This window comes from Chondrus crispus, genomic scaffold (genome assembly GCF_000350225.1).
Source record: "Chondrus crispus Stackhouse genomic scaffold, scaffold_118, whole genome shotgun sequence".
In the NCBI taxonomy this organism is placed as follows: Eukaryota; Rhodophyta; class Florideophyceae; order Gigartinales; family Gigartinaceae; genus Chondrus; species Chondrus crispus.
This window is the reverse complement of record NW_005178987.1, coordinates 236,045-251,947: the sequence shown is the minus strand read 5'-3', so window position 1 is coordinate 251,947 and position 15,903 is coordinate 236,045. Positions and strand designations below refer to the sequence as shown.

At 56.3% G+C, this 15,903-nt stretch overlaps 6 protein-coding genes; 2 read left to right on the top strand and 4 right to left on the bottom strand.

Annotated features, from left to right (window-relative positions):
- Nucleotides 1-207: 207 nt before the first annotated feature.
- On the bottom strand, nucleotides 208-2,847 carry CHC_T00001921001 (hypothetical protein). The gene is made up of 4 exons (XM_005712980.1): nucleotides 1,960-2,847; nucleotides 1,262-1,914; nucleotides 745-1,114; nucleotides 208-546 (listed from the first exon to the last, which is right to left on the bottom strand). Exons 1-4 carry the CDS (start codon nucleotides 2,845-2,847, stop codon nucleotides 208-210), a joined length of 2,250 nt encoding a protein of 749 aa, XP_005713037.1.
- A 644-nt stretch (nucleotides 2,848-3,491) lies between these two features.
- Nucleotides 3,492-5,276, top strand: CHC_T00001920001 (hypothetical protein). The gene has a single exon (XM_005712979.1). It carries the CDS (start codon nucleotides 3,492-3,494, stop codon nucleotides 5,274-5,276), a length of 1,785 nt encoding a protein of 594 aa, XP_005713036.1.
- Nucleotides 5,277-5,364: 88 nt separating this feature from the next.
- Nucleotides 5,365-7,077, bottom strand: CHC_T00009542001 (box H/ACA snoRNP rRNA pseudouridine syntase component dyskerin). XM_005712978.1 is given in 2 exon segments: nucleotides 5,365-5,610; nucleotides 5,611-7,077. 1 exon segment carries the CDS (start codon nucleotides 7,075-7,077, stop codon nucleotides 5,611-5,613), a length of 1,467 nt encoding a protein of 488 aa, XP_005713035.1. The 3' UTR covers nucleotides 5,365-5,610.
- A 721-nt stretch (nucleotides 7,078-7,798) lies between these two features.
- On the top strand, nucleotides 7,799-8,449 carry CHC_T00010129001 (DNA replication complex GINS protein psf3). Its single transcript, XM_005712977.1, has one exon. It carries the CDS (start codon nucleotides 7,799-7,801, stop codon nucleotides 8,447-8,449), a length of 651 nt encoding a protein of 216 aa, XP_005713034.1.
- A 116-nt stretch (nucleotides 8,450-8,565) lies between these two features.
- CHC_T00009574001 (leucine--tRNA ligase) lies at nucleotides 8,566-11,082 on the bottom strand. Its single transcript, XM_005712976.1, has one exon. It carries the CDS (start codon nucleotides 11,080-11,082, stop codon nucleotides 8,566-8,568), a length of 2,517 nt encoding a protein of 838 aa, XP_005713033.1.
- A 451-nt stretch (nucleotides 11,083-11,533) lies between these two features.
- On the bottom strand, nucleotides 11,534-15,501 carry CHC_T00001919001 (hypothetical protein). XM_005712975.1 is given in 2 exon segments: nucleotides 11,534-11,769; nucleotides 11,770-15,501. 1 exon segment carries the CDS (start codon nucleotides 15,499-15,501, stop codon nucleotides 11,770-11,772), a length of 3,732 nt encoding a protein of 1,243 aa, XP_005713032.1. The 3' UTR covers nucleotides 11,534-11,769.
- Between the last annotated feature and the right edge of the window lie 402 nt (nucleotides 15,502-15,903).

Sequence of the window (15,903 nt, the reverse complement as noted above, 5' to 3'; positions counted from 1 at the left end):
GGGGTTGGAGGGGAGGAAAGGAAAAGGACGGGGAGGGGGGACCGAGCTACATTAGGTTGGATATTCGAATTTTCCGTTTTCCCGCGTTTTGCGCCTTTCTTGCCGTCTTTCTTCCTCTTCCCTTCGCTCTTCCACATTTTCCCTGAGCCGCCTGCTTCTTTTTAGGCCACTGTTCTTCGACAAGCATCGCAACGTTTACTGTTTCAACTACACAATGAAGATAGATCCATCCGCGACAACCACAATATCCCTCTCGCCGAGCACATCCAACACCCCTAGCACCTTCCCCTCATCCAACGTCCCCCTCAGCTTCTCCAGCAATGCCTCTGTCTTGATCATGCTCTCTCTTCCCCTCAGCGCATTCAGCGCCTCCATCACCTTCGCCACATCCTCCTCCACCACCCCTGCGGCCTGCCCTGCCTGCGTCCCCGCCTGCGTACCACCCTCCGCCTCCTCGCTCTCCTGAATCACCGTTCCTTCGCTCGCCTCGCGCCGGCGCCGCCTGCTCCCCGGCCTGGCTGCCGGCGCCGCCTGGATCTCATCCTCCTCCTCCTCTACCACCTCGTCCTCCTCTGTCTCTCGTACCGTGCTCGCTGCTGTCTCCGCGTTCTGCGTCTCCGCGTTCTGCGTCTCCGTCGCCGGCGTATCCCCGTGCTCCCCATCCGAGTCGTCTGAGCTTCCCTCTGAGTCGCTGCCGTCGGCCTCTGCGCCCTTCCTTGCGCGCTGCGACCGCCTTCGGAACACCTTCTCGGACTTGTCGGGCTCTGCCTGGTTGAACAGCGCGAAGCGTAATACCTCGGCCGCGGCCACTGCGTCCTCGCGGAGCACGTGCCGCTTGTCGAGCCGCAGCTTCGCGTGCGCCGTCGCGAGCCGGATCAGCGTCTCGAGGCACCTCGCCGTGATGTGTTGCGTCTTCTCCAGCATGTTCTGCCGCAGCGACTGGTAGCTCTGCGCAATGTGCTCGCACGCTTCGCGCGATAGCACCGGGTTCACGCGGTGCTTCGCATAGCTAATGTAAAGCCTGAGGAACTTAGGCGACAGGATTTTGTTTTCCGACCGCGCCGCCTGCCGCGCGGACTGTCGCGCGGACCGCCGCCGCGACCCGGTGTCGGTGCTTGTTCGGTACAACCCGGACGCCGCTGTCTCGTACATGGCCGTGGGGCCATCCTCCGACTCGCCTTGGTTCGCACCGCCGGCGCCGCGCCCGCGCGGCCCCGCGCCGTCGTCCATCTCGTCGAGCGTGTGCGTGTTCTTGCGGAACCGGTGGCCCCGGAGGACGTGGTCTGCGATTTGACGGTCGCGCTCTTTGTCCGCGATGTCAAGCACGATGAAGAGGAGATCGAAACGGGAGAGGAGCGAGTCGGGGAGCGCGATGTTCTCGTTGGGCGGTCGCGTCTTGTCGTAGGAGCCGTACACGGGGTTTGCGGCCGCCACGACCGAGCAACGCGCGTTCAGGCTTGCGTGAATGCCGGCTTTGGCGATCGTCACGGTTTGTTGTTCCATGACTTCGTGAATGGCGACGCGATCTTCGTCAGACATCTTGTCGAACTCGTCGATGCAAACGACGCCGCGGTCGGCGAGTACCATTGCACCAGCTTCAAGATGACGGTCGCCCGTGTCCTGATCGGTTGTCACGGCGGCAGTCAAACCGACCCCGGAAGACCCTCGACCAGTTGTGGATACGGCAAGTGGTGCCGTATTCATTATAAAACGCAACAGTTGGGATTTCGCAGTCGACGGGTCTCCGACCATCATAATGTTGAGGTCACCGCGAAGATGCGTGCCGTTTGCCAAATTACGCTCTTTTCCTCCGATTAGGAAGAGGAGTATGGCTTTCTTGATGAAGTCGTGGCCGCAGATACTTGGAGCTATTGACTTGGACATACGGCTGAGGACATGCCCATGTTGGGAGTACTCGATGAAGTTGCCGATATCGTCGGCATGAATGGAGCTGTCGACACTTGACCTTCCCTCGACACCGGAAAGCAGGGAAATGTGGTTTGCGACGACAAAGGTGGAGAACATGCCGCTCCCGCTTGTTGAAGCAGCGCCGCCCACTGCTCTGAAGATTCCGCTGATGCTGACTCGATCTCCTGGTTTGCATGCATCACAAAGGTCACTCTCAATGAGGACTTCGACGCTCCGCGGCAACTGACCAGGGGGACTCTTCTCAGGCATTTCCTGGATAGTGACACGCTGTGAGTCTCGATACCAGCACATACCAAACTCTGTCTCTAGTGGGTTGCCGTCCTCATCTTTGGTCGGGTAGGAACTGCCTGGCATCCCTGCATTTTGGGTAAACATAGCCAGAGAACTGACGCTTGCGTTGTCTCTGAATGTCTTCTCATGAAACTTCTTTGTGATGGGGCAGTAGTGCACCGAAAGAACAAGCCTTGGTCTAACAACAGATGCCCTGGTGACAATACCATCAACTCTGACGACACCACCGACAAGCCCCGCGTTCAGGCCTCTTGGTGAAACGTGCCTTGAGCCAAATGCGCCGTCCAGTCCGATGCGGAAGTCAGCCAACCTGCGCTTACTGGCAGAAAGGTCCTGGCGAATACCCATGATGAGGTCTTGCATCGCCCGTTCAAACACTGGCAGATGGTCAACCGGATGTTCGATAACGTCTTGAGCGAGGTCACTGTCAAAGTCGCGGAGGTGGTCCAGGGAAACGATGAGGCGCTTCGGGGTGTCGTTGGAGGCCAGGGTCTCCTGGTCCGGTGCCTGGACCATTTGCTGAATTCGGTCTGCCAACACGCCATGGCCATTGTCCGCATCCAGAAATGTTGTAAAGCGACGCATTAGCTCCTGCTGCTGCGTCGCGATGGGCGTCCCGCGGTTCATCGTCGACGCCATGTCAGAAACGATAAGCAGTAGAAGTGTTGAGGATTGCTACACGGGTGCTATGCCAGTCTTCTTCGCAGAGGTCAGAATAATAACTCGTGGTCTATCAATGGGCCCGAAAGTCGTTCTTACTCGTTTCTACGGGAGTCCGTCCCCGGGGACCCCCGTCCCGTGCTTGAGAAATATGCGTAAAAGGGAGAAGCGCTTTGCTGCTGGCGCTGAACATTTTGGCGGGAACAGTCTGGTGCTACTACTCGATGAGTTCCCGCGAAAATGGAAGACCCAAATATTACAAAAAAGGGCCATGGAGTGGGCCTGCTATGGACATCACTGCTCGGATCAGTACGCAAGACCAATGGAATTGATCCATCTGTCATTTTCATGCGCGCCTATTGGCCAGCTTTTTTCCCGCCATTGTTCTGTTCATACTCAAGGCCTCTCCTGCTCGTACACACATCATCGTGAAGGACGCTTTTTACTCCGTTTAATCTTGGGAACAGCACCTTCAAAAGCCGCCTCTCACGACAGACTTTCTCATCTTCGATTCTCGCCTTCCATCGACACTCTTAAGCGCAAGTAGTCTGCTTGATAGCTCTCCCGACGTCTACTGCACCCAAATCACCGAGGCGAAACACTCCGAAACGATGGTCGGTCTCTCTTTTGAAGCAACTCCCGATCCCGTGGCTGCATCACATCATGCAATCCATCAGGCAGGCGCGACCGTGTCTTCCGCACTGTCCGCCCTTCAAGTACCACCTCTTTCCGCTATTCCATTCATCGACTCCCCAACAGCGCGTCCAGGACGTTGGGCCCAGTGCCTAGCCATGGTCCAGGATATATGGGATGCCGAGCTGTTTGTGGCGTCCTCTCCAGAAGGTGACTCTGGATTGCTCGTCGAGAACGCAGCGGCAACCAACGACACGCGTGCCAAGCTTTCGGAACGCTTACCTGTGTACTTGGTGTCTCCGCCGGGCGAGGCTGCTTGGATTCGAGAGGCACGCAACCCATCTTGTTTGTACCCCACGCCAAACCCTTCAGCCAATTCATCTCGAACAAAACGAACTCGAGAGGACAGAGATGCAACGGAAGACCAGTCCATGCAAGAAGCCCCATCAGCGACGGCCCCGGGAACTCCCGCCGCTAACGGAGCCGCATCCTCATCGGAGGCTACGACTGACAAGCGACCGCGGCCATCTGCGCAAGGAGATGGAAAGAATGGGTCTGTAGGGCTCGGCCTCAATCATCCCGTGCTTGGACAGGCCGGCGCATTCGCAGTAGTGGCAAAATTATACGACGCTACGGCTGGACGAGAACTCAAAGTCAACACGTTGGTTCGAGTCGTGGGGATCTTGCAGGAAGCTATGCCAGTCGCGAGCGGAAATGACGCCTTCGCTGAAGAGTTTGCGGCTAGGAATCCCGAGATCGTGAAGCGCCTGCATGTCGTGCAGATGCGGGGGGCTGAGGAATGGGAAATCAACCCAGCCACAGCGGCCCTCGTCGCAAACGGTGGGCAACAAGCCTTGGCCGAGGCTCGACAAGAGTTGAAAGCCGTGTTGCCCGGAGTGCGGGATATGCTCATCAAGTATCTCTCTTCAGCGCTTTGCGATGATACTGTCGCAGCTGAGTACTTGCTGATGTGTCTCCTTTCTCGACCCGCTCAAAGAACGGAGGGCGGTGACGCGATTGGGAAACTGTCATTGAATCTTGTTGTTCCGAAAGAAGTATCGGATTCTCAGCCAGACTTCTCTTCCCAGCTATCCAAAGCAATTGAGAATGTCGTCAACGCCGTCGTCCCGGTGGAACTGAGTATCGCTTCCCTGAACGCCAGGGAGCTGTACCCCAAAAAGGATTACACATTGAATCGTCTAAAGGCGGCACCACTTCAACTTGCGGGCGGGGCGGTGCTTCTTGCGGATGAGACAAGACTCAGCAACGGGCATTTGGCCGAGCGTGGGTTGAGAAATGTTCGCGCTCTGAGCTCACTCGCGAAGCAGTGCACAGCACCACTTGATTTCCAGTATTATGAGACTGAAATCCTTGTCCAGTGTTGTCCAGTTTTCGTGTCGAAGGGCAGCAAATCCATTATTCCCGCTGATGTCGTCGTGCGCATCAAGCCCGATACCGGATTGAAGCTCCAAAAGTGGGATAGCTACAATGAAGACCTTTTACGGAAAATGCGGCTAGCCATGGCATTGTTGACAGAGCAGGGTGAGTTTGACATCTCAGAAGGTGCGTCAAAGGCTGTGGAGAATGAGTACGTTGCAGCAAGGAAGAGCGGGCAGGCAAAGGATGGACAAGCGACACTACAAAGTTGGTTGGCATTGGCGCGGTGTTGCTCTAGGTCATTCGGAGAGGCTGTGCTCACACCTGAGAGATGGTCCCACGCTAGACAGCTCGAGGCCAAGCGAGCAGAAAGGGACAGGAGATAGATTAGTTTACGTCTGTTGAAACAGGGGATAAGTTTCGTGGATGAGATAAAATGTAAAGATAGTTGCAATGCGCACGAAAATCTTGACGTCCAGTGAAGCCTCCTTCCCACTCACGGGCTGAAATGCAGTTTGCGCACACTCGTTAACCTTCGTCACGAGCGTCTCGCCGTTCCGCGAATAAGAGAAAACACTTTACAATATATTTGCTGGCCCCCCAACTACAGGGAAGAAAAATTAGTCTGGCGGCATACAGCTCAAGGACTAATAGCGCTTCCCTATTGCTGTGGAATCCTCACCCAATAGTGTCCCTGCGCAGGGCGCGAAAAGCGTGGTCCTAATCTGAATCCTCCGCTGCCTTTTCCTTTCGCTTCTTCTTCTTCTTTTTCTTCTCCGACTCGCTACCATCCTTTTCCTTTTTCTTCTTCTTCTTCTTCTTATCCGACTTGTCCTTCTTTCTCTTCTTTTCGGACGTGTCCGGTGTGGTCGCGTTCTCGACCTTATCACCCGGAGTCGCTTCCCCAGCGTCCGTCTTGGGTGTGGAGACTTCCATAGCATCATTACTTGGTGCATCGGCCTTCACAGGGGATGTGACAGCAGCCACAGCTGCGGCCACACTTAAGTCCGGTTGCATCTGACCCCATTCCTTTGGTGTGCTTTCGTTCGGGCGGCCGTGCTTGTCCAGCTTTCCTTGTTGAACAAGGCCCTTCTTTTTCGATGCCATAGGGCCCAGCCCCCATTTCCTGGGGTACGTATCCCTTTCCATGACGACGCGCTTGATGCGAGCGATCCTTCCGTGATCGCATGTTGCCATGACAGCCGTATTCATCTCCGCAACGGCAAGGGCAACGGCTTCTCCCTTTGTGGTCATGATGACAATTTCCTCACCAACCTCGATGCCATCCTCGAACCTTAGCAAGCCGGGAATCATGAGCACGGCGCCGTAGCAAATCGAGTTGACGGCGGAGTCCTTGGCGACGACTCGTTTGTGTCCTGTGAGGAGGGACTCCAATGGTTTGATGACCGTGCGCAAATATGACTCGTCGCGGTTGTTCTCGTACACCCATTGCGCATCTAGAACGTCATGCATGGTGTACATACCCGTGTCCTCTCCCATGACGCCACTCCTAATGCGTCGCAGCTCCTGCATGTTACCTCCTACGCCCAGCAAGTAGCCCAGGTGCACGCAGAGGGTACGGATGTATGTCCCTGCTTCGCACTTGACCCAGAACACGCCGAGATTCCTCTTATCGTCAAACTCCAACAGCTTACTCTGATACACGGTGCGGATCCTCAGCTGCCTCTTCACGGCGGAAATAAGCGGGGGCCTCTGGAACAGGGCGCCGGTAAGCAAGTCGACGCCCCTCCTCATCTGCGTGACGGGGTTCTCGCCCAGGCTTCCGTGCAGCTTCACGACGGCGACATACTCCTTACCGGCGCCCTGCTGGCTCTTCACCAGACGGGTGGAGCGGTCGATGCAGACGATGAGGCAGCCGGTAACTTTTGGATCCAGCGTGCCGGAGTGGCCCGTCTTATCGACCTTGAGGATACGTTTAATCCAGGCGACGACTTCGTGCGAAGACGGGTTCGCAGGCTTGTCTAAGTTGATCACGCCGTAACGCACGTAGTCATGCAGCGGGCGCTTGTGCGGCGAGCAGCCCACCGGGATAGGCGTGAAATGGGCAGTACGGACGTTGAGAGCGTCGTAGTTCTTAAGAAGGAGAGGCCATTTTGAGGTGTCCAGGGCAGGGGTTTTCGACTCTGGCTTGATGATGTACTCCTCGTCGATCGCTGAGGCTCCCATGGTGTCTGGAGAGTCTCGATCAAGAAGTTGTGACCGGTATGACGCAGCAGCCCCGATAGGATGCTTGTGAAAAGCGCCGGCGCGTAACGGGCGCGGGGTGGGGAGTCTGTGCAAAATGAACTGTTAAGCGTTAAGAGGGAGGAGAAGGAGGGGGTATTCGGTTGCCCCGCAGATGGATGAACAAGAGCCGTGCGATGAGAGGATCTCTCGCCGACGTCCTGCTTGATCCGCTGCAGCGTTATGATAGACGAATACACGTGTGATCCGTTTAGTTTTGTTTGAGCCGATTCGACGTGAGCCGATTCGACATGAGCCGATTCGACATGATCCAAATTTCATGAGGACGCAAAAGCGCGCGAATGGGATCTAGTTGAATTCAAACGACCTGATTTTCCCGCGATGCTGATCTCAGCATCGCGGGAAAATCAGGTCGTTTGAATTCGAATAGATGCTATTCGGAGCAGCCATTCAGCTTCGTTGCGCGCGAAGCCAATCCTTTTGAAAAATGGCGCGCATTCCCTCTACCCCAAAGCTCAACGCTTACCACCACACCCCGCCAACCCTTTTAACCCACACCCGCTATGCCTTTCATCCTCCTTTCCGCGTCCTCCTCCCACTAGCCGCTCCACCTTTCCCCAACCGCCCCCGCCCTCAATTGCTCCCGCCCTCACTCTAACTTACCACCCCCCGCCCTCCCCCCGCCCCCTCCACTCAATCCACAATGGAAGACTACTTCTCCATCGACGACATCCTCTCCTCCGAGCCGCGCATTTACGCGACCTTCCACGTGCAGGCGCACCAGCTAGCGCATCTGGACCCCGCAGGGGCAGCTGCGGTGTGGTCGTCGAACAAGCAGTCGTCCGCGGAGGACCGGCTGGACCTGCCGTCCGGGCACCGTCTCGCGCTTCCCTTTTGGCTGGCGGACTCGCTCGCGCAGCGCGGCGTGGCGGCGCTCGAGCTGCCGCGCTGCTTCGCCACGGGTGCGCGCCACGCGCTGCGCGCCGACGCGCGCGCCGTGCGCCTGCAGACGCGCTGCCCAGCCTTCTACGCCCTCGGCCTCAGGATCGCGAAGCTCGTTAGGGACTCGAGGCTAAGCGAGGCACTCGTCAGAGCGTTTGCGGACCGCTGTTGGGGCATCGTTGATTCGGCCGTGTTTGCGGGCGCTAGGGGCGTCGCAGCGCTGGAGGGGCTCGAGGAGAAGGAGCGGAAGCTGTTCTTTGCGGCGCATGGACTGGATATCGCGCTACGGAGGTGGAAGGAGAGGAGAATTGATCGCATCGGTATGGCGCATGGGGTCTTGGGGAAGAGGTGTCGGGAAGAGGGGCCCGGAAGCCCGGTTACTCCGTCGACGTCTAAGCAACGGCTTCAATAAGGTCTTCCAAGTGTCTTCATAGAATATATATAGCCTCGCTCCGGTGTACATAGTGGGCAAGGAGGCGGACAGGGGATCCCAATTTTGTAAATCGCAATCGCTCCTTTTTCGGAAAATCACTGCGCCACCACGACAAGATTCACCAACTTGTCCGGGACGTAGATTTGCTTCTTGATAGTCCCGCTGGACAGATACTTTTGGATGCTGTCCATGTCCAGTGCCCGCGTCAGTATGTCTTCCTTGGTCGCAGAGCAAGGCACTTCCATCTTGCTTCGAACTTTGCCATTAATCTGCACCACAATCATTTTGTTGTCCTCCACGTCAAATTCCGCCTTGTAAACCGGCCATGCCTCGTTAGCTAGTGCCGACGTTTCCCCTATCCGACTCCACAACTCCTCCGACAGGTGCGGCGCAAATACGTTGAGCATTGACAAAAACGGCTTCACGTTTTCTCTTGGCCGCACTTTCCACTTCGTCGCAGCGTTCACGTATTCAATCAAGCCAGCAATTGCGGTGTTGAATCGCAGCTCCTCCACGTCCTCAGTCACTTTCTTGATCGTCTGGTGCAAAACTTTGTTCTGTTCGGCGCTTGACTTTCCATCAGTCAGTGCATCGCACAATTCGTTAGTAGTTCGGTCCACCACCAACCGCCACGCTCTCCCCAAAAACCTCGACATCCCTTGCACTCCCTTTGTTCCCCACGGCTTCACCTGCTCCAACGGCCCCATGTACATAAGATAGCACCGCAACGCATCAGCCCCGTACATCTCGATAATCTCGTCAGGGTTCACCACATTCCCGCGACTCTTGGACATCTTGTGAGCCCTTGACATAACACGAATCTTGTTATCATCCTTCAGTGCCATGAACTCACCCTTCTTGACCAAGTCAACCGCGTCTACCTTCATAGGTGTCACTCGCTCACCCGTCTTTGAGACAACATTCGCGGCAGTATCCACATCTTTCACAGAAACCCATCCACCTTCCGAGTTCTTGAAGCCCGTATATTCCACTTCGCCGAGGATCATTCCCTGGTTCACGAGCCGTTGAAACGGCTCCTTCGTCGAAACAACGCCAACATCATACAAAACTTTGTGCCAGAACCGCGAATAAAGTAGGTGCAAAACCGCATGTTCCACACCTCCGATATACATATCAACCGGCATCCAATACTTTTCCAGCTCCGGATCGATCGGCTTGCCAACATTATCAGGGTCAATAAAACGCAAGTAATACCAGCACGAGCCTGCCCACTGCGGCATTGTGTTGGTCTCCCTAAGAGCCGGTGCCCCTGTCTCTGGATCCGTCGTGTTCACCCAGCTCTCAACCGTCGCCAGCGGAGACTCCCCTGTTCCTGACGGCTGATACGAATCTACTTCCGGCAGCGTGACCGGCAGCTCCGACTCTGGCACAGCCTTGGGCTCCCCGTCAACAAAAATGATCGGAAACGGCTCTCCCCAATACCGCTGCCTCGAAAACAGCCAGTCCCTAAGCTTGTAATTCACCCGCTTCTTCCCGATACCCTCCCTCTCCAAGTGCTCCATCAGCTTTTCCTTACCCTTCGACGCCATCATGCCATCCAAGCTAATCCCGCCAGCGTTCCCCCAATTCACAATCTCGCCATCCCCCGTATGTGCCGCCTCCGACACGTCGCCCGCAATAACCTGCTTAACCGGCAATCTGTACGTCTTGGCAAACTCAAAATCGCGCGCGTCGTGGGCCGGGACGGACATCACAGCGCCGGTGCCATAACTGGCAAGCACGTAATCCGCCACCCACACCTGGACTCGCTCGCCGTTAACTGGGTTGACGGCATACTCGCCCGTCCACACGCCGGTCTTCTCCCTAGCGGCGCCTTCCCCAGTCCTCTCGCGGTCGCTCTTCATGGCGGCGGCCTTAATATAAGCCTCAACCTCTTCCCGCTGCGCCTCCGTACACAGCGGGAGCACGCCGTCCCACTCCGGCGCGATCACGACATACGACACGCCGCAAACAGTCTCCGGCCTGGTGGTATACACCGCAATGGAGCGCGTGCCGCCCTCGACGTCAAAGCTCAGCTCCGCGCCGACGCTTTTGCCGATCCAGTTGCGCTGCATGTCCTTGACGCTCTCAGGCCAGTCCAGCAGGTGCAGATCGTCCAACAATCGGTCGGCGTAGGCCGTAATGCGGAGGACCCACTGCTTCATCTGGCGCCTCTCGACCGGATGGCCGCCGCGCTCCGAGAGGCCGTCGATGACCTCCTCGTTCGCGAGCACAGTGCCCAAGGCCGGGCACCAGTTGACGGGCTTATCATCCTGATAGGCGAGCCCCTTTTCCCACAACTTCAAGAAGATCCACTGTGTCCAGCGATAGTAGGCCGGGTCGGTGGTGCGGACCTCCCTCTCCCAGTCGTAGGCGAAGCCCAGGGCCTGCAGCTGGGTGCGGAACATGGCGATGTTGCGGTCGGTGGTGACTGCGGGGTGGGTGCCGGTCTGCAGGGCGTACTGCTCGGCCGGCAGGCCGAAGGCGTCCCAGCCCATGGGGTGCAGGACGTTGTAGCCGTGCTTGCGGCGGAAGCGCGAGAGTATGTCGGTGGCCGTGTAACCCTCCGGGTGGCCCACGTGCAGGCCCGCGCCGGACGGGTACGGGAACATGTCCAGCGCGTAGTACTTGGGCTTGGAGACGTCGAGCTGCGGCAGGTTCGGGGTGGCAAAGTCGCGGCGGGAGGCCCAGATGGCCTGCCATTTCGGCTCGAAGGCGCGGAAGTCGTAGGCGTTCGGGGATTCTTCGGAGGGCGAGGCGGAGGCGGAGGTAGTGAGGCGGTGGAAGCGCGTGGAGCGCCGCGGGGGGGTAGTGAAGAGGCGGCGGCTTGGCGAGCCCGTCCAGGAGAGGGGGGGGAGGAAAGAGCGCGAGAGCGCGGTTCGGGGAAAGGCGCTCTGAGCGACGAAGGTGAGACACTCACGGCAGGACATGGTGGGATGGGCAATGAGGAGGAGGGAGAGGGGGAGGGAGAGGAGGAGGGGGAGGGGGAGGGGCAGAGGGAGCAATTCGTTCCCGAGATCTATTGAGATCAAAGATGGCGAGAAGGGAAAACGGCGAAGGGGGTGTATTGAAAAGTTTAGTAGATTTGGATAGACGACGAGTGTGCTCACAAAGCACGGGGGGTGTTAGAAATTAATGCAGAATTAGAATGTGAGTCGCGAGCTCTGTATGAGCAGCTCAACGCGCATTTTGTTTCATCCAATCCATTGAGTTCTGCCTCATGCCCCGGTCGTCACCTCTCCAGTCCTGCTACCCATATTTACATTCTACAGCGCACCAGTCCCCCCTCACGATCACATCTACGAGTCACTCATCTTGTCCTTTTCCGCTACCTCGCCTGCTTCCTTATCTCCACTACTCTCTGCGATCCCCGCTCCCGATGCCTTGGCCACACTCGCATTCTCCTTCTCCTTCTCCTCCTCCTTTTCCCGTTCCTCAATCTCCTTCTCCTCCTTCTCCTTGGCCAACCGCTTTCTCCGCACGACTCGCCCCCACACGCATTGCTCATTCACCTCCTTCGCGTCGGCCGTATTGCTCCATAGCTTTCGCTTGCGGTTCACATTCTCCATGTAGTCGCACGTCCCTTCCACAGCTTTGATTCGCTTCTTGGCCGTCGCCTTCCAGATTACATCCCCGCCGCGTCGTAGCTTCATCCCCTTTGCCCGTTTGCGCACTTGTTTTTCGCTGCCTGCAAACCGCACAAAACTGTCGTCGCTTACGCGACTGCGCTTCCGTAAGCTTGTAGAATCCCCTCTTTGTCGCCATTCCCCATCTCCGCTCTCCTTAGCTTGCGCCATATTTTCCTCCAGCATGTCTGTGCAAGTTTTGTACAATTCCTTCAAGTCCACACTAGCCGTTTGCGTCTTGCTCTTGCCAGCCACCTCGTCGTTTGTGTGGCCCACCGCGTAGATCACAAATTCGTTCATTTGCTCGTCCCGGTAGTGGCTCGTAAACCGCATCATGTTCGCACCAGATCCCCGCGTTTTCCCTATTTGTGCCACAGCGCATGCAGCGTATTGCTTTTCCATGCAACTCCAGCTCAGTTTCGCGCAGTTCTGCGTCGATTCCTTTATCCGGTCCGCCAGTGCGTGGAACATCCAAACTGTCCCATACTCCGCAACTGCGTCTCCGCTCAGTGCTGACCCCACTTGTTTCGAAGTCTTAGCCACTGTCTTGTCAAGCGTCAGCAAGCAGTACGACCCAGCCCCGAGCAGCACCCGACATTTTTCTTCGTACCTATTTACAACGTCCGCTTTGTTCGTACTCAGAAATTGTCTCAGGGGCTCGAGCCACTCTTCAAAAATTTCGTCAGCTGTCGCGTGCTGAGGCCCAACGCAAAACGAATGCTCCTTCTCCTGAGCAGACGGAAAGTTCATAATCAGCGATGCCGGAGACGTCAAGAGCGTTGGAATGTGGCTTCGTCCACCCACTCTCGCAGCACCAGCCTTGTTCATTGATTCGCGTTTCGTTCTGTCCGCAATCTGTTTCCGCGCCAATTTCAATCCTTCCATCAGTCGCTCAAAGAGCAAATGATACATCCGAAACATCAGGTACAAGCTGTCGTCCCCGTACATCACCATTGCCTCCTCCTCGACCATGTTCGACTCCCTTTCCGCGCTGTTACACCCGTCATGTTTCTCGCCGCGACGACGGCAGAAATCTCTCTCAGCCCGCTTGCAACCATCGTCTGTGAAATCTAATCTGAAAAAGCGCGACAGCAGCCTCTGGAATTCACCGACTATGCGCTTGGCCTCTGACGAAGACGACGTTTCACTTTCAATTCGATCGCGTACTACATCAAAAGCCAATCTGTGGATACGGCACTCTTCAAAACACAGATCGAGATGAGGCGGTTCTAGACGTGAAACCCGCTGTGCCGCTTCTTTCACTGCCTTGAACGCCAGACTCCGGTCATTCGCTCCCCCACCGCCGTGCGGTACTGGGTACCCACGAGCTTTAGTCATTTCCGCGTCACGTGCTTGCAAACTAGTAGTGGGTTCCAACAGATCGGCGAGTAAATTTTTCGTGCTAAGCTCCTTCTTGTCCACATGCTTAAAATGAACACTTCTATGATCCAAGCTTCTGTGATAGTTTCGTTCACCGACCTCACGCCATGCTCGGTTCATTTCATGTCGAGCGCGAATCCATTCTGTATTCTTGCTGCGAAGACGTTCAACGACAAACGGCGCCGCCTGCGCAGGATTCAGCTTCACTTCTTCGACTACTTCGGCGCCCTTTTCTCCGTAAATGCGCTGAATAGCACTGAAGTTGATGGGCGAGAGTGCTCCCTCTGCAAGTTGATGCCGCTTCTTCTCGGCTTGTGGCAACCGAGACATTGATCCCACTATAGTCTGCAGCTTTTGAATAGTCGACGCATTCGTGGCTATTACCATGTCCAATTCATACCTATCATCTTCGCAACGGAAGAGGTTATCCTCGTTTTGATTCTTTCGCATAAACTTGAACGAATAATCTTCAGAGCCGGATGTTCCACTCACCCATGCATCGTTCAGCGTCCTCCTTTCCATCACTGATCGCCCGGCACATGGGAACGCTGGGAAATCAGGTGGTAGCTTGCTGTATGAAACAAGTTTTTCGACGCCAAACTCGCCGCCAGTTTCAGACACCGTCTTCTTCAGATAACGAGCATGCCGTGCCGCATCCAGCGGCGTAGGCGCCTCCTCAGATGAAACAGAGGAGGAAGCCTGATTTCCCTCATCCGTTGTTTCATCTCCACTGCCGCAGATGGCTTCGAGATATTGCAAAAACAGGGCGTTTGCGTGTGGATAGTCTTGTAAGATGCCGGCAGTTAAACTTTGCAACTCATCTTTCGTCACAATCTTTTGAGTGAATAAGCTTAGGCATTTGATAAAGTCTATGTATACATCCGATTTGCCCAGACCAAGGCTCGCTTTGAGATCTTCGAAAAATTGCATGTCGCGAGGTCGCCGGTTCCGAGACAGACCGCCGGGGCCTCTTCTCGACGGACCTGTGGCCGTTTTCCCAGAATATGCACGGTCGAGCGGGGTGGTCGGAGGTCGACTCCGCATCGGCTTGTCCAAAGAACCTCGAGAGATAGCAGGCAAAAACTCTTGAAACTTGAGTAATAAATCCTTGTGAGGGCCAAACAAGCATGCGACAACGTCAAAGACTTCACGAATCGACGTCTGCTTGTCCCGAAACCGACTAAGGGCATTCAAAAACTTGTTGAACGTGTCGGGATCATCAGAGAACCGCTCTTTGATGGTGGTAACAAACTCAATGGCGCGGTCAAACTCTTGCGCTTTCTCAGGACCCGGAGAAAACGACCTCTCGGCTTGAAGCAGGTGCGCTTGCGTTGTGGCCTCTTGCTGCAAGGCACTTGCATCCGCGTGCAAGCCATTGGCACCATTCTGACGGCTGACGGACGCAGTCTTTGCCGGTGCCGAGCCTCTTGCCGCCACGGGAGCCCCACCACTGGCATCTTTGTCCATCGGGTCAATGGCCTGCCCTGGTACAGCCTGGCCTGATCGGGAGGTCTGCAATTTCGCCGATGATTTTGATTTAGAATCCTTTCGCTTCGGGCTTGAGACAGCGTTACCATTCCTTCCACCGGCAATCGGAGACGGCGCCGCTATGCTCCCTGAGAGGAACGTAGGAAGTTGACTAAATCCTTCAGGGCCATCAAAGCCGGTGTTGACGACTCCAGTGGCCTTATCCTTCGTGACCTTGATCTTGTATCCCGGTGGCAAAAAGGTGTTGAAGCCAAGAATCAAGTCCATGTGCCCTCTAAACAGATTTGAAACACGTCTAATCACTTCGGTGGTATCGATGGACTGGGCCTTAAACTCCTTCATGATGTCCAAGAACTGGTTGTACACATCGACCTGCTCCTTAAACTGTGTCTTGACCTTTTCCAAATAGGCCAATGCATCCTCGACCTTGAGCGGGCGGCGCTCCAGCCCGTCCTGCGGTTCAGCAGGCAGCGCAGGCAGCGGTTGTCGATTCCCATTCCTCGCCTGCGCAGGCTTGTCCTGCTCAGTCTGGGCCATACGCTTCGCTTCCGTGACCTGCCCATTCGCTGGGGGCTCCGGCGGTTCAGTCTGCTGGCTCGGGACAACATCCATCCGGTCAGGACCATCCCTACTTCCACCAAGCGGTGCCAAGACACTCTCCGCCTTAACCTCCGGCTTGGGCTGCGTCACCTGCCGCTGGATACCTTCAGACGCGGGCGGCCCATCAGCTCTGGGCCTATGGTCCTGTGCTCTCTCCGCCGCGTGCATCTCCGCATGACCAAGGTGCTGCGGCATTCCCACTGGCTCGACTTTAGCAGGATGTGCGTCACCTCCCGCAAAAAGGTCCTTCTGCCACGTGGCAGGCCTTCCCCTCTCCGCCTTTGCCGCGTCTGTGGCCATGCCTGGGCGCTTAGCAAACGGTGTGTTCTGCTTCCCTGG

Excerpts from the sequence above, each read along its gene's own strand:
- CHC_T00009542001 (XM_005712978.1), bottom strand. The coding sequence starts at position 7,077 with ATGGGAGCCTCAGCGATCGACGAGGAGTACATCATCAAGCCAGAGTCG.
- CHC_T00001921001 (XM_005712980.1), bottom strand. The coding sequence starts at position 2,847 with ATGAACCGCGGGACGCCCATCGCGACGCAGCAGCAGGAGCTAATGCGT. Across the intron at positions 1,115-1,261 it reads CACGTCCTCCGGGGCCACCG|CACCGACACCGGGTCGCGGC; the intron begins GTTCCGCAAGAA and ends GTACCGAACAAG. Across the intron at positions 547-744 it reads AGCCCGACAAGTCCGAGAAG|GAGGATGAGATCCAGGCGGC; the intron begins GTGTTCCGAAGG and ends GTAGAGGAGGAG.
- CHC_T00001920001 (XM_005712979.1), top strand. The coding sequence starts at position 3,492 with ATGGTCGGTCTCTCTTTTGAAGCAACTCCCGATCCCGTGGCTGCATCA.
- CHC_T00009574001 (XM_005712976.1), bottom strand. The coding sequence starts at position 11,082 with ATGTTCCCGTACCCGTCCGGCGCGGGCCTGCACGTGGGCCACCCGGAG.
- CHC_T00010129001 (XM_005712977.1), top strand. The coding sequence starts at position 7,799 with ATGGAAGACTACTTCTCCATCGACGACATCCTCTCCTCCGAGCCGCGC.
- CHC_T00001919001 (XM_005712975.1), bottom strand. The coding sequence starts at position 15,501 with ATGGCCCAGACTGAGCAGGACAAGCCTGCGCAGGCGAGGAATGGGAAT.